The sequence below is a fragment of the Ostrinia furnacalis genome, unplaced genomic scaffold, assembly GCF_004193835.3.
Source record: "Ostrinia furnacalis isolate ACB-3 unplaced genomic scaffold, ASM419383v2 OfSCF2237, whole genome shotgun sequence".
Classification (NCBI taxonomy): Eukaryota; Metazoa; Arthropoda; class Insecta; order Lepidoptera; family Crambidae; genus Ostrinia; species Ostrinia furnacalis.
In genome coordinates this window covers 298,544-316,200 of record NW_021132476.1, presented here as the reverse complement: position 1 = coordinate 316,200, position 17,657 = coordinate 298,544, and the positions used below count along the sequence as shown (strand labels likewise).

Below are 17,657 nucleotides of genomic sequence, written 5' to 3'. Positions count from 1 at the left end.
TTTCATAGTATGACAACAATCCTGAAATACGCGGGGATACGGAGATAGAGGTCGTTGAATATGCAAAGTTTCCATAGTATTTTACATCACATTAGGTAATAAAAATAGTATTAGGTCAATTAGATTGCTTTTGTTGATCATATTGAGATTGAGAGTATTGTATCATATCTTACTATCGATTCTATCGATTTAGTAACTATGTATACCGAATAAATCATAATCGATTATTCGATTGCAATAATCGATTATATTGCTGAAAATAAGGAATTAAATTAACAATAAAATGATAGTAATGATGGTAATCAATAAAATCGATTAATCGAATTGTTAATCGATAAATCGTTATTTGGCAATATCGATTAATAATCGATCCGTGATCGATTATGCGACAACACTACAACTTAACTGGTAGAAATCCCATTGAAACATGACTGTGTTCATGTCATTGAGGAGCTCTACCTACTCATCGTCACTGTATGATAAGTGCTGGCTTGGACTTAGCGGGCCGGCCTCGTTTTCTTTTTTGTCCAATAGGTATCAGCTTTGCTTCCAGTGGCGGTGTTGTTAGTTTGAGCCGAATTGCTAGACCCAAAACGTGTTTGCATACATATTTTGTTAAAAATTCGGGACAGTCGCCCCGCCCCCATTCGAATTCGCGCGCTGTAACAATCTGCAGTTTTCATTAATAAAGCGTATGAAAATAAAAAACATGAGACCTCAAATATAATATCAGTAACCAATAATCATTAATAAAGCAGCTCACAAAACTTTGCTTAGAATTAACTTTTTTGTAGTTCGTTCAGTAAAACCTCAATTAGAAAAATCTAATGTATCTTCATATTAAAGTTGCCCTCTCTGTATTTCTAGTCGCTCACTTAGTAATTTCGTCGCCCGGATAGTATTTTTATGTCTGAAATGTAATAATCAAAACCCACATTTTGTAAGCTCGTTCTGGATTTTATTATTGATCAATATTCGTCGTTAGTTTGGTTAATTTTTTACTTAAATTCATACCGCTCAAGGTATTAAAACAGTAGGCCATCATCAGTCGCAAAGTTTGTTTTTAGTCGCTCGTTTTATAATTCCCCAATTAAAAAGACCGTCGACCTCATAAAGGTAGCGGGAAGGCGCTGGATGTAGGCCGCCACCAATTGGATGGATGGAAAACTATGGCATCATGAAGTTTGTAGATGTCGCTTTGTAACTAAAATGTATATGGTCTGATGTGCTTGTCTGTACAATGGGGATTTTCTATAGTTGTTCATTCGTTCCTCTACTTATGTGTATGCATCCGTAAACATTTCAAAGCGAGTGAAAAGGACGTCGTCCGCAGACAACAAAGCGAACCTGTCAAGTGGGTGCGTGTCCCAAATTTGGTCGTCCGTCATACGACGCGCCATAATGTAGTGAGGTACAGTGGGCTTCCTACCTAATGGATTCCGAAATCCTAACTTTTCTAAATCTGCAATTTCGAAAACCTAAGTTTTAAAAAATCTAATTTTCCGATAGCAAATTTAGGAAAAAATTAAAATGCTATTTTTGTTGAAATTGACATAAAGTAATAGGGAAATTGAAACATGAATGGCCACTGGGTCTCAACGCACAAAATCCACTGGCATATCAGACAATCGATTGGGATACTATACTAAGTATAGAACTATAGTATAGGGCCTAATAAAACGGATACGTTCCAAAAATCAGCTGGTGGAAGCTTTAATTTAAACGGGCAGTAGGCAGACGTAAGAGTACCTAGTATTTTTTTAAAGAATGACACTTCCTAATATGAATGTATTGAGAGAGAGCCTACTCACACACCTTCATCTGCGACCACACGTGAACCCAACGGGTTTGGCATACTTAATGAGACACGGCTGCAATGTAATTACCATTTTTGATGCACTATTTTACTCAGTAAAATAATTTTGAAGAAAACACCCTATCCATAGACGGAGATAATAAATTCCGTGTCTTATCCTATTTTTTTTAAAGTTACCAAAGTTGAACACGAATTTTCGGATTTCCGTATGAATCACATTTTAAGTAGGTACGTGAAAATGTTCCTACAAGCTTTTTAACATTGTAATGAGCGCCTTCTACCTAATTAACGTATCGTTAAATTAGTCATCAACTGTTTAAATTACTTATTTAGGTAGTATATATAAGAGAGGTTCATCAAGGGTTTATGCTGGTAGCTGAAATGTTTTTCTTTTAGATATTATTGTTTTCAGTGGCATATGACAATATGTTACTGGTGTATTTTGTAAAACAGTGGGGTTCATGGCCAAATGTTCAAAGATGGAAGGACGTTTAGTACTTTTTTTTAATTATTTTTTTTTGATAACTAGGTACTTAGTCCGTTTTCGTATAGGACTCTGTCACTGTAGCTTATGCCAGCCTCGTTATGGATGAAAGCGATGGACTTAGACGGATTTGGTTTTCTTGATCTACAATTTTATTGTAAGAATATCAGGATTTTAGAGTCAACTGTAAGAGTTAATAGCCAGTACGTGTTCGTAAAACTAATAAGCTCTTGGTAAACGGAGAAAAGTAATAAAATAAATAAGTAGTTAGCATTGGTACAACTTCAGGCTACACGTAGTACATTTAATGTAAAAAAATAGGTATCTATAAAAAATGATTAGGTTGGAAAACCCATTTTCGCCCACTGTTGTATAATGTCACTGAAAGTGAAAACCTTGATCGGCATAAGAACGTAACGTAAACGTTTACGATCAATTTCAGATAGGTAAGTAGGTGCTGCCTACGCATGCATACAGCATGCGTATTCCTTTGAATAAAATAAAATTTATTTTATCGTATTGATTAGATATTGAAGTCTGAAGTCGAATGCTACTCAAATGTCCATTGTTATCTCTCTCGAGATAAATCCCAAAAATCATCATAGGCGAACTGCACACCTTGATGTCGTAAAAGTTCTTAATGGAATAAAAAAATGTTTTCTTTACTTTTGTAAACTTTTCAATAAGAATTGTAAAAAATGTTATTGTGAAAATGTTGTCATTAAAAGAAAATTTTGAAAAATTCACGCAGGGAAAGTCGCGAGCAATTAAGCAAGTTATTAAATGAAAAGTATTGAGTTGATACATTTTAATTTCCTTACACTTGCATTGCATCTTGAAACATTAACCGAAAAAAAAAGTTAAAGTAAATTTTCACTTTCCTCTTAAACATTGAGTAAGAAGCCTATAAACTATTAAGTAATCTTGCTTTTTACCGTATTTTTCAAATACAAAAATCTTTATTGTGAAATATGTTTCAGTTTAACACAGTGGCTTCGAAAATAAAAGAAAGCGAATTTCATTCATCTTTCTTATATACATTGTTTAAAAAATGATTTATTTACGATCTTTTATTATGACCTTTTAATTGTAATTTACTAGCTGTTAAAATCAAATTACATTACACTGAAAAAATAAGTAAGGCGCATGCGTTAATGTTTAGGAGTTAGTTAAGAAGCTATACGACTTATGTTATGTACAGAGTAATTTATACCAAAGGAAGGCAATTCTCCCTTATCGAAGAATGGAGAGAATAATTTATGACAAAGACAATAGTTTCTTTGCCAAAAAGATTTATGTTTCTCAGAGTGATTTACGAAATACCTACCATTGAACTTCAACAACGTAACTTTTTTTTTTAATTTTATATACAAAGAATGAAAATCTGTATAAAACTTTGATCCTTTGATATATTCATATTTAATGTTGTTTATTGAAAATTCTGCATTATTTCCTCTATTAGGTATCACTGATCACAGTGTCAATTAACTTAATGTGTACACGTTAGTGACATGTGCCATGTGTCTCATATTTCCAAATTAAGTATCTATGTAGGGTACCTAGCTACAATGGTAGCTATATTACTTTCAATCTTTAAAGTCATTAAGTAATTAACGCTGAACGTTCGAGCGATTTCACTTGCTCTCAATCAGTACTTAGATTCGGTAACAAGTAATATGCCATTGTCAATTTTACTTATCACAATCTGTGAAAACATGCTAACTATTCGGGCCGTTACCACGGGAACTAGTGATTATGCCCGCGTAAATGTGTTTTTATAGAAATAATGGTCGTGTTGAATAAAATTGAGAGCGTAACGAATTTCATTTTCATATGCAGTGCGTTACGTCTTGCCACGTCTTGCGCAGTCGAGTGCAAGAATGCGCTAAGAACGATAATGTCGCCTGCAGGTGATAAACCGTAGTAGGGCCCGCTCCGTACATACGGCAGCGGCGACCGCGCGCGGCTAGCGCGGTTAAAAACAAGCCTGGCGCATTGTACCGTGACAGTCGGCAGAACCTTCGCGGGAGGAACACATGCCCTACCTGTCGCCGCGAGCATGACGTTTTGACGCGCACCCGCGGTCTAATGTTCCTTCCGATCAAAAAGATAGGCCAGAAATAAAAAAAACAAACCAAGTGTTCGCATTTCGGGAAAAAGTGGTTCGCGCGCTTTTTGACATTTCTTTTTTTTAAAACAACAAACTGTTGCAGTGAAAATGGGTCTCAAGCCCGACGATGACAAACGGCCAAGCAAACTGGCCATCATGGATGAGGATGTGTCGGACATACCACGTGAGTATTTTTGTTTTCTCCGCTAAGAATAATGAGTATTTATAAACAATTGCCTAGTGTAATTAAACACGATCATTGATACGCTATAGGATGAGAATAGTTTTATTTAATCACTCTCTTTATGATTGTTTAATAAACCTCATTCATTATTTTAAACCAGAGTTTAAGGGTAGTTCTAAATTCATTTGACAAAGTAAACATTTTGAAAATTTTCCATACCAACAATAGCTGTAAAGTAAAAGTGATAAATGGTAAATGTAAAGTGAAAAGTAATAAATAGCTAAATACTCATACAGTAGAGTTAAAATGGACAGTTATAACGCCGCATTAATCCTCATTAGTTACTACAAGCACAGAACTCGTTAAAATAACCACATTCTCTTTACGACCTAGGCATTTATGCTCACTTTCTTTTTCTTTTCGCATAATTTTACCGTGTGTTAGGGTAGGTAGTTGTTCAAATTATTTATGGAAGAAAACTTCAGATGTTTACTTTTCTTTTTTCAGTATTTTTTATTACTGTCTGACTGCATCGCAGTCTCGTAGGTATTTAATTAAAAGGTTATTAACCTTTATAATAGTATTTTAAATGCACGATAATATTCACGTCCATTTTAAAACCACATTTAGGTTAGTTTTTTATGATACAAACAATAATAGTTTTACTTTTAAAGGTTTTAGTATTATTAAAAAAAGTTGAAAAGAAATAATTCTTTGATTTTTAGATTCGGTAGGGTAGTAACAACCACCACTTCATTAAAGGATTTTTCTCATTGAAGTAATTAATAAAATTAGCAGCGAGCTAAATTAACGTGATAAAGGAAAATCTTTATTTTCTATTGTGTACAGTCAGCGTCAAGTAGTTTGTGACACCCAAAGTATCCAATAAGTTCGCAACTCGTCTTTGTTATAATTGGAATAAGGTTGTGTTATCAACTTTTTGACCACTTTGGGGGTGATTTGACACCGACTGTACGCGAATGTTGACATCCATATTTAATTTTATGCACTTGTTTACATGATGACTCTGTATGGCTAATATACCTAATCGACATCAGACACAATTACTTACATGAGTAGCAAGAAAGCTGTAGCTTAGTAAATAGATACCTATAAATACCTATTTTGTTCATTTGATACAAAATTACCCCGTAAATTTTAAAATAACGCATCATAAGCTGATGTGCATAACCTTAACTTTAACCGTAACTTAGCCGGTGTTTTTGTATGGAATTTGTCACGAGTTCTGACGTTTGTTACTAAGATGGTGCAAACCAGCCTTAGTTACATAATTAAGTGTAATTGAATTTAAGTCTAGATCTTTCGTTTTTTTCTATTGCGTGTATTATGATATAATGATGACTTTTCAAAAAACCCATGAGCTGAAAACTAGGCAGCATGGTCCTTGACCTTAGCGTAGCTAGTGGTTAGCAAGCCTTTATTCAGATATTTTTTTCAGAGATAGACCCCTTGCAATATTTTTATAAATACTTCTTACACTCAGATAAACTGTGTTTAGGTATTAGGGGCAAATCAAGTTAAAGCATAGTGCTATATTCGTGTAGGGTTACCTTATTACCTACTAAACATGTCGAAAATCTAAAAAAGTCCCAAAAACCAGTTTTGCACAGTTTTTTGTTTAGTGTCAAGAAAGATCACAATGGCCAACGATATACTTAATGAATGTGTTTTGCATTTTAATGGCCTCTTTATTACATTGAAATGCATAATTAAAAAAGTGTGTTGTTTCCAAATTGAAATATGAATTTTTAATAGCTATTAAAGATTTTATGTAAAAAATTTAGACAAAATGTGAATAAAATAAATATCAAACAAAATTAATTATGTTTCATAAATTAAATGAAATCCTCCGAAAAACCAAGCAACCTTTTGTAGTAGGAAATGTAATTATTTAATTCTATATTTATGCAACAATCGACATTAAATACGTTATGATGTTATTGCTTTTCCAATTACAAAAGCCGACAAGTTGTATTTATTCGTGAATAGTAGCCTACTTACGATAGGTTATGAATAAATTATACTTTATATTCAACAAAAAACATGTCAATATCTTGCGTATTAAGTAGAACCTAGACAATGAACATGCATTAAAAGAATGAACTTCAGTTTTACTTTAATTTAATAAGGATTTAAAATAAAAATATTCGTTTAAATACCTACATACGAGTAAGGTATTGTTAATTACACAAAGATTTGAAGTATCTCTCAGTAATTAAGGCTCATGGAAATATAATTTTATTCAAACATAATTTTATTCAATAATAAAGTCATTCTGAATCTAAGAAAACGTTTGCACAGGCGATTAAAAGAACAACCTTTACAGCTCTGCACTATCAGTCAATGTTATTCTAGATAAATTGCTAAATTAAACAAAACGAGTACTGTATTAAGTTCTGGTACATACTTCTTACTTAAATTACTGCCTTTTTATATGAACAATTTTCAGGAGTGATCATAGGATTTTTGGAATATATTTTTTTCAGGAGTCAGAAAAAATATACATATTATATTAAATCCATACTACGAGAGTTTAAACCTGATTATCTGATATTGTAATTATATCACCATCAAAAGGTCGTAATGAGGATTTATTTTACTGACATAGGTATTTGGATTAGAAGATGAGCTGACAGTGTCAGCATTTTTACACTAAAAGCACTGTCGCTTTAATACACGAGCACTTTTAACATTATGTTCTTGACAATTTCGTTATGAAGATTAAATATTAAAACCACATAATTTCATCCTCATTCCTAAAATTTTGTAATGTAGGTATGTAAAACTAGAGTCTTCTTTTTTCTAGAAATTATAGACCGTTCGGTAATGATGCATTACCTAGTTATTTTTGAACTAAATAGCAGTTGGAAAACCTTGTATTTTTTGCCAAAATTATTGGTTATTATTTGTGTTGGGGGCTGCCCCTTGTATTTCACAATCAATCAGTGATTAGTAATTACCTCATACTCATATCAAGCAGCAATCCTTTTTATAATTTAGTTAGTAGATGTTATCGTACCATACAATATGTATCACTTGTTGCATTATTTCGTTAATCAGTATTAAGAAATACACTACAGCTTATTTATGTGGCAATATTTCAATACTGTCGGCGGAATTTCAATTAATTTCACACAATTGTCATTTGAGACGAATAATATTATTATATCCTTACCGTGCGACTTCTAAGAATGGTAAACAACCATTTGTTTTTTCAATAAATCTCCGAACTATTCAAAATAAACATATCTCGAGTAGTCGGTACGAAAATATTTATAAATCAAAGTATTTTTTTGACAAAGATGCTTACGAGTATTTTAATTCATCAATTGCATTTAGAACAAATTCATGAAGTCATTGCACCATGCCTTATTTTTTACTGCAGCCTTATCCTTTCAAGAGCTAAGTTGTTGAAACAAAGGTTCTTTGTCCAGGTGCCATTGCTCCATGTGTTTCTTACTTTTATGCGATGTTTTAAACGCGGTTGTTTTATCAGAGTAAACACGTTGCTGTATTACAATTAAAAGTCGAATTAACGATGAGATTCTTGCAAATACAAAAATGATGTCATTATTTCATATTTTTGAAAACTTTTAAATACTTATGTGTTTGCATGCGATAAGTTACAATAGGAAGAAAAAGAATGGTGAGGCTTCAAATTCAGCTTCCACTTCAAGTGGATGGAACTTTTTTTTTTCCGGGGAAAAATGCATTGTATTGCATACCTACCCTGCGGGGACAGGGTAGGTTATGTGGGGCTCACCAAGTCAGAAGGACAAAGGCATACCCACTAAAAAGACCCCGGTGCTCCGTTATTCGCCTAAAGTGGGAAGGAACTGTGGGATTCTGGACAAAGCCTTCACTACCACACAGTCCCTTCCGGCAAGTGGATTGGATTGGAACCTACGTCAACGCGGTGCGGTTACGGCGCCCAAGCAAAGTAAACAGCTCATTTGCGCAACGAAAACAAATAAATCCTTTTATTATCGATAAAATATGTTTATTATTAGTTACATAAAAGTTGACCCTACGCCAAGGTCAAGCAGAATGTTTTGCTGCGCGTGCGCTCTACTTACGAAACTCCATTACCTGCGAGTATTCGATGTATCGTTTGACAATCGACTTGATAACGCGTTGCGAAAGATCTCTTGTATGTGATATTTGATTATTTTCAAGTGAAAAATGCATGTCAAGGATCGCTTGGGCTGGATCTGAGTTAGTAGAAAGCTGAATATCTTCGTGCCACGCACGTACGCTATTATTCGATGTAGGTCTAAGTTCAAAGAGTTCATGTACGAATAAATTAGGTTCACAAATTATACATTGGACAGATTTATTGTTCAGGGTATAATTATGGTAACGGTGTAACAAATCTGTACAAATCTTAGGTACTTTTATGGACAATGAAGTTTGTAAATGCATACCTGTTAGTCACCATCTTGTCTTATTTCTACCCATGCATCTTCCTTTCATTTCTTCTAAAGGCTTATTGTAAAGTAAGTTTCAATGGTGAAGTGAGGTTTAGGTATAAGTAATGTTGTTTTACAACTTGAAGACTGACACCCTGAGCTACTAATGAGTACCTAAATGATTTTTAGGTTTCTAAGGTTATGCGTAAACAAGGTGTTTCCCCACGGAAAAGTTCAATTTGGAACTTCTACTTGATGATACATTAGCTGGGTGTTTGTTAAGGAAAGTGGGGATCGAAAAATGAAACTAATAAGTAAATTATATGTATGACCTAATTACAAATCAGTCTCTTGAAACAACAAAGTAACTAAACATTCATCTAATGAGTAATCAGTCTTTTCCTCTTTCACTCTTGTACACAAACGACTATAAATCACGAACATTAATTAATTTGCTGAAACATAAAAATAGTAGGTAAGTACTCGGTTAGTTCTGATTCTTACTTTCATACCAATCCAAACAATAGAAAAGGGTTAAAAGCCAAAGTTAAAATACACTAATATAACTAACTATAATATAAAAACTGTCGTAATATAAATAGTTGTCGTAGTGTAAATGTGCGAAAGAATAACACGAGCTAATTCCACCAGCCCCCTTCCATCACCGGGGAACCTGACGCAGGTTAGCGTACCATTCCTATATTGTTGACATTCCACCAGCTCGCACTAAGCGTTTCGATGACCCTTTGCGAACAGCTAGGGACTAGAATTCGTTGCCTGCTGCTGTCTATCCCGAAGACTATAATCCGGGCCTTTTCAAGGCGAGAGTGAATAGACACCTACAGGGCAGATATGTACCATCTTAGACTGCATGCCACTTAACACCAGGTGCGATTGTGGTCAAATACCTGTCTTGTTATACATAAAAAAAAGTTTTATACAGTCACATTGTTACGGGAAGTGCCATCCTCTGAGACTTAAGATGCATTATAAACCGTGGAATTGGATGTGTTTTCTTCCAAGATAGCATCAGCCCAAGCAAGGTCTAAGCAGGATTGCGCTGAAGTTGAAATCCTTCGTACTTAAGCGTCGTTGTGCAAATTGTATTTTTTTCCTTAAGTGCATGGGTGCACGAACGAATGTTGCTAAATGGAATATTTTTTCGAATAATTCAAAAAGTACTTTGAAAAACATACCTGTCTGGTCTTACGAATTTTTGCTCGCAATAACCTAGAATTAAATATTTTCATATTACTCCAAGGTACATCTAACTACCATAAATAAGAGTTACTTATGTGAAAATACTCTGTTATCTCGCTTAGTTACAAAGTACGAGTAATTCGTACCTGATTGATCATCTACGGTCTGATTTGTAATTAACTAATTGCGTTCTCAATGTCATTTATGATGGCCACTAAGGCCCAGTTTTTTGATTCATAGTTAAAATAACCAATAGTTAAGTTTGACAGATGTCAAATGACAAGTGGTTAAATATCAGAAAAAAATGTTTTTCGAACAATGGTTAACTTGACTTTTAGTACATTTCTTAACTATTAGTTAACATTTTGTTAATATTTAACCATTAGTAGCAAAATTTAACAATTAGTTATTTTAACTACGAATCAAAAAACTGGGTCTAAGCCCGATAATTCGCGACCGTAAGCACGTACCTACGAGTGCGGATGCTGGTGCAAAACTCGCTAAGGACGAAAAACAGTTCTACCTGAAAAATCTGTATTCTGTTCTTTTCTTCCTTCCAAAAGAGTATATAGTTAGGGCATTTTCCTCCCATAAAATTTTCTTGATTATTTTCATACATAACTTGATCCAATAATAAATCATTAGTTAACTGTGGGAAGTCCTCCAGTTAGTTTTAAATGAAGAAGACGATGCAGTAGCTTTAAACAAGACTTGTTTTTTCTTTAAATAAACATAATTATGAATAAAAGATCTAAACCGCGACTCGTGAAGAGGATCACGAAGAGAATGCAAATGTTACATGGAATTGTTCACAGCTGTAACGAAACAAAGCCCTTGACACCGGCAAATTGCATCAGAAACGCATGCGCACCTCAGCCGATACTTAAAAATGCAGGTTTAATTGCCATGAAATCGAGATACAATGTCTACTAAGATGTTGTCTTGGACTCGTTGATAAGAGCAACATAATAAAGCAATGTCGCATTAAAATAAAAGGTGCTAACTGCTAGTTTCATGCATATTTCCAGTCGAAAAAAAAAGGCTGGATGCATCGTCATTCTGTAAGTAGGCCTACTCGCATAACAGTGATCTAAGAATTGGAGTATGGACCAATAAGTTACGACTGGTTTGATTTACAGATAATGTGACCGTAGTTTGGACTGAATATTGCAGATTTGGATCTAAGAAATACCTAACACAGAAAATCGAGGTATTATAATCAGAACAGTCAGTCGTTCGTGTAGCAAGCACTGTACTTTCTAAACTCTGATGTCCATCAATAAGTTTTGGCAAATTTTCACTGCTGATTCCAAGTATACAGAAAAGCTAATAATTTTACAAATGGTCCTACCTACTTAAATGAAATGCGTAAAGTATCTAACTGAAAAAACAATCATAGCAAGAATGCGATGTGGTTAGTTAGGTACTTGCTTTACTGTCTGTCAGCAGTCGGAGGTCTATAATCGCTTATTGCAGAAAACGACAGTGAATCGTTATCCTTGTGTAATGAATCCAATAAAACAGTATTTACAGCTAACCTTGGCCTTCACTCATTTAATAAAAGGTTGGCAGTGTCCGTCTGTTTCTTCAATTTTGTACACAGGACAGTTTTATGGAAAAATTATAATCATGACAACACTGTTATGTGGGTCAACTCAAAAGTGGACCACTTGATTTGTCTGTGACCTACAAAATGTCAAATTATTTTATTGTTTTCCGATAGTTTACTTACACAGGTAATGCTATTTGTTTGGAGGTGGCCGCGTGTTGTCCATAGATACCGGCTGTAAGCACAGATGTATTATGTGGGTAATAGGATTTGAAAAGTAAATACATAGATTTAACCAGTGCGTCCCAGGAAATAGATCCCATTAATATGTTCACAATTCACATGAACTTATGCGTTTATAAATGTAAAAACATCGAAAACCGTAGATATTTTGATCCAAAACAAAACATGACCTACTGAAATTATTCATTTGACGGTCGCATATGGATTACGATTGATTAGCAACCCGGCATTATACTACATCATTTCGCATTGAATTATTTAGGTATACCAACTGCTTAATCATGAAGTAACCGTATTTGGCGATTGCTGAGATTGTTTCACCACAATATCTTTATCTCGGTGTTGCTTTTGGTTAATCCCATAAAAGCGCATGATGCAACCGCAAAGGTGTTGTATAATCGCAAGTGATTGGACTTTGGTTCAATTGCTTTTATTCGCATGCAAAAATATGGGCCGATTATGATCCAAAACGGTTATGTCGTAAGAACCATAACAATTAAATCCGTCTAGTCTGCGAAGATGGAAGTAGTTGATATGTGTTCAAATTTTAATGAAAGATCCGTTTTGAAAGGAAGTAGAACGAGATGAATTTGTTTAATTTAAAGTTTATCTAGTGCATAAGACTCGAATTACATTTGTTAATAGTAAATACATCGTTAAATTAAATCATCATCGTTAATTAATTAAATTATTAAATGTTAATAGTAATACCAGGGCCTGTTCATCTCCGCTAGTTTACATCGAAAACAAAACTCGCACGATGGCCCACCTACAGGATACTATTCGACAAGGCCTCACATACGAGCGAACATTGACTCACGCACGCGTATTCTTGTGTATGATGGAAGAAAATGGTGTACTAAATACTGTGTAGTATTTAACTGCCTAAATAATAATAAAAACACAAAATGTACTTTTTTAAGTTGCCTCAAGACACTGAGAGGTAAATAAATAGTTAATATTATTCATGATAATTCATGCCAAAAATCATGTATTTCCTCCGCCATTTTCCGCAGTTTGGCACCTCACGTCACATCATTTTACCGAAGTCAGCCCTATAGCTTCGGCGCAGTGCCGATCACTGACGTTTGTCAACAAAATGGTGCTTGACTCTTGAGACAGGCTAAATTACACCATATTATTAGTGACATTGGGCATAAATTTTTTTAAATACCTTCGCGAAGTAAAACTTCTGTACGTAGTACTTATTATTATTCTGTGGTAATACTCGAATTACATTTGTTAATAGCGTAGGTATAAATGTGTGATATAAATGTCATTACCTTATAGAGCTTCTGCAAGATTAATCTTTGGAATGCAATCTAAATCCGCCTATGCTATGCTAATCTAAACCTAGTGCGCGAAAGGGAGAACAATGCGCTTTACTTTTGTTCTATAATAGGCTAGTTGCCTAAAAAAAATTTTTTAGTCCGTAATGTTTAATATCAAAAAATATTGGACACATATATTTTTATTTGTCAATCTAACAAATAATTACATAGTTATGGTGCGTTGAAGTTGCGCACGACGTCACAACGTGCGGCATTTTTAAGCAAGCGTTGACGTCACGGGCCTCTTCTTATGAAATTTGGGGCGCTTTATCTCTTTAAATTTTCATTAGTTTGAAAAAGTGAAAAATACGTGTAGTGTATTTTTTGATAAGTTAACTGACGGACTAATTAAAATTCTTGCTTTTTGACCCAGGCAACATCCCCATTGGCATGTGGAAGTGATCTAACTATCTAGCTATTTTACAATCCCCAAAGGCTTTACTCACACATAAGTCGTAATAAAGACTCACACACTTAAGTAAGTAGACGGTAGTATTAAGGATTTTTTAAATGCCAGATTAAATCCGAGACAGCGGAAGGCTAGCCACTTATAAGGCTTTAGATTGCATGATAGTGGAATAAGAGTAGATGTTTGACATGTCTTGTACAGTAGACATTGTTGCTATCTTTAAATACTTACGTTTCAGAAGGACATCCATCAATTTACCCCAGCATTTTTAAGAACATGATTATTGTGGAGTGAATTTACAGGTATTTCATGAGAATAAAGTGAGAGCATTTTATACCATGTTTAATAAAATTTTAAGTAATAAATTATTAGCTATTATTATGAAGCAAAAAATATAGGCACTTTTGCTGCAGTTTTACAATAAATACCTACATATATTTATGACACATAATAAACTGAAGGGAAGTGTCGAATAAAATGTTTAATTAGCGATATAAATTCAGTCCACGCTCAAGGAAACTGTATGGCGAGATGAAAACACAGCACAGGTTTTGTTCTTTGCTAAGATTCAAGGCTCAGTGGAAAGTTTGTTATAGATTATGAAATTAACGCGTTAAATATACGCGTTTCTCGATTTGACACATTTCTTTCGCGGAAATGATAACAAAAATAAATGCTAGTCCGAAATAATTACACTTCCTATTACGAGTATAATGTTGTAATATTTAGCAAAAAAGTGATAATGATCCCCTACTCGATATAACTCTATAGGTAACTCTGTATGTATTGAGGAGTCATTCAATTGAGTAAGTAAGTAATTATATCAATGGTTAATTTGACTTTAATAACAATAATACCGTCCAATAATTACTACTTAGTGAGGATTTTTACAATTTTGGTTAGGTGTTATAAAAACCCAATCTAGATAGATACTAACTCTAGATTTAAATTAAACCTAGAATTAAATTACATAGCAGTAAATACGGTTTTGTTCTGGGAAAGAACAAAGCCATATAATGTAAATAAGTGGTTAGGTAAAATAAAATAAACCTGTAACAATAGTCGAGAAAACAATACACAAATGAAGAGCAGCGTGACGTTCGCTACGATGCATGCTAAAGAGCAATAAACACTGGCATTAATACTGCCATTGACTGACCAGCGGGCAAACTGCCGTAAACTAACTTAATTAACTAAGATCCTGATTAACCGACTTAATTACACCTATTTGTTATCTGCTACTTTGAACGAAAAGTCGGTTCTGTGGATTTTATACTCTTTGCGAACTCTCGCTTTCCGCTTGCACTCTTTGTAGAATGGAGATTGAGAAAATTGTTAATGATCTGAGGTCTATTTTGTGAGCTACTTTTTTTTACAAAGCACGAACGTACACTTTTTAAAGTGTACAAAATAAATACGTACGTTTTTTCTTCTGTAGGTTTTTGATCTCACAGATCACAGATGCAAATATCAGAAGAAGGACTCTATCTGCCGGCTTGGTAGGCAATAATGTCCGAGTGTCTTCTGTGCCAAATACTCGGTTCGGTTAGTTCAATATTTAATCAAATTTTTTATATGTAAATTCCAGTCTTAAAATATTTCATTTCATCATGAAAAGCAACAATATGCTTGTCAAAGAAATGTTAAAGAAGAGAGGAGTCATCTCATCCGTATTCTGCCTACAAGAAAGCCTCGAAACGTCTATCGCATACAAATTAACCCTTAGAGAAAAATATTTTCAATTGGTTTTGAGCCTTATGTTATCTCAGTAAAGTTCAAAATATGGTGGCATCAATTCTGTCACCACCAGGTAAAGGATTTTCAAGACCACGGCCAAGGTCGCAGGGCTGGCACTTTCCTCAAGTGACTCAAGCAGTGCGTCTCTCTCTCAGGGTTGTTTCCGCGTTTGACAAATCCGATATCACCATAAAGGATTTCCTTTGGACTGTATTGTTGGTATAAAAAGACGGTTAATGTATTAAATTATTGAGGAAAGATATGAATGTTGGTTTCCTTATTCTCTGTCTAACAATAACAGAGACTGAAAATAAAACAAAATATGTCAAAGTATTAAGAGTAGGCGCACACCGTCACACCGTTGATTTTTTGTCGGTCGATAGTTTAGTCGGGCAGTTGATCAGTATGGGCATGTATGGGAGTGCGCACACTACTCCGATTCGATTTGGCCGATTCTTCATACAATTTAAAATCGGGCACAACTATCGGCCAACTAAAAATCAACGGTGTGCGCCTACTCTTAATCGTTAAAGACTGTGAGGAGAGGAAGGGATGTCTGTAACTCTTAAAGCATAAAGTATTGAACGAATGAAGTAATGGTGAAACTTAATAATATCCTACTTATTTAATAACATCATTAAATGTAATTTCTAATTGGCAATGTGAGTACTTTGCATCAATCTGTAAGCTCACTTGCAAAAGTAATACTAAATCTATACTTCTTTACTAATGTTATAAATGCGAAAGTAACTCTGTCTGTCTGTCTGTCTGGCACGCTTTCACGCCTAAACCACTGAAGCGATTTTGATGTTTGGCATAGAGATAGTTTGAGTCCCGAGAAAGGACATACGATAGTTTTTATCCCGGTTTTTGAAACAAGGACGCGCGCGATAAGGTTATTCTGTGACAGACAAAATTCCACGCGGGCGAAGCCGCGGGCGGAAAGCTAGTGAATAATAAATTAATTAATAGGTAGAACAAAATAAAAACATTTCTATTGTACGTAGTTTTTAAAATTATAAGAAGAGACGGCGTTCGCTAGGTATGAATATAATTAATGGATCTAGTGTTAAAATTTCGCTGGGGTGAATGACTCACCAAAAAACCGATTGCGTGTCTAAGCCCTAATACAGTCAGCACGGATTGGGTTGTTTTATTTAAATTGTTTTACATGCGTTTAGTAATTAGCCGTATTTAAATATACATTGCAAAAGGAAATCGTTTTAATTGAGTTGTTAAAGTACTGTTTATGCAGATTAAGATGGTAAATGGTAAAAATTATGTATTCGTTTCTGTCTTTTAGTTTAATAATTAAATGATGTAAAATCTCTTGCAAATCGTAAAATGTTTTTATTTTGTTTAAACTTTATAGTGCAGAGCAATGTCCCAAACTAATATTTTTTCTCGGAAGTGATATTTTTTTATTTATAACTTTTTTGATGTTTGTTTACTTTATGCCAGACTGATTATTATCATGGCTTTGTTTATTTACTGTTTATAATCTACAGTAATAATATTAAAAAAAATGTGGAAGATTCCAGATTTTCCATGACTCGTCTAAATAAACTTCATCAAATATTTTTTCCATAATATCCTGAATACGACCGGTTTTTAAAAAACAGTGGTAATTTCCACGATTTAAATTGTTTGTACCTATGGTATAACTTCCTACAGTTTACGACTTATTTTTATACTATAGTTAACAACAAACTATTTGTGATGACGTCAATGACGGCCTATTATTGTATAAAACCATACCGATAAATTATTCCATTACATAAGTTAAATTTGATATGTTTATGATAATAAGGCCAGAAATAATATACTACGTTTATATTTATAACAGTTGTATGGTCTACTGAAACATAACTATTCCGTGCTTAATATACATAATGTAAAAATAGCCGTTACTTTGTATTGATATTATCGTATTTCATGTAAAGTATGGACAATTACGACTCTTAGCACATTTCATCGTAAAATCACATGTTCATAAAATAAATAGGTATCTACTCTTTATTTTACTACGCAGTTACGTACCTACTCCACATAAATTAAATAATTTGCAAGCTTGCCACAACTTAAAAAAAAAACAAATTTTAAACCCCAAAATCTAAGCTTCAGGTATTACATCAAAATTGTACTTAATTAATTTTTTAACAAA

General features: G+C 33.9%; 1 protein-coding gene across 1 annotated transcript in view; it reads left to right on the top strand.

Annotated features, from left to right (window-relative positions):
• The first annotated feature begins 4,263 nt into the window (after positions 1 to 4,263).
• Positions 4,264 to 17,657, top strand: part of Picot (putative inorganic phosphate cotransporter protein picot) — a 58,840-nt gene continuing 45,446 nt past the window's right edge. The window contains exon 1 of the mRNA XM_028307456.1: positions 4,264 to 4,594. Coding sequence (XP_028163257.1) covers positions 4,519 to 4,594 — 76 coding nt within the window. The 5' untranslated portion in view covers positions 4,264 to 4,518. The remainder of the gene's footprint in view (positions 4,595 to 17,657) is intronic.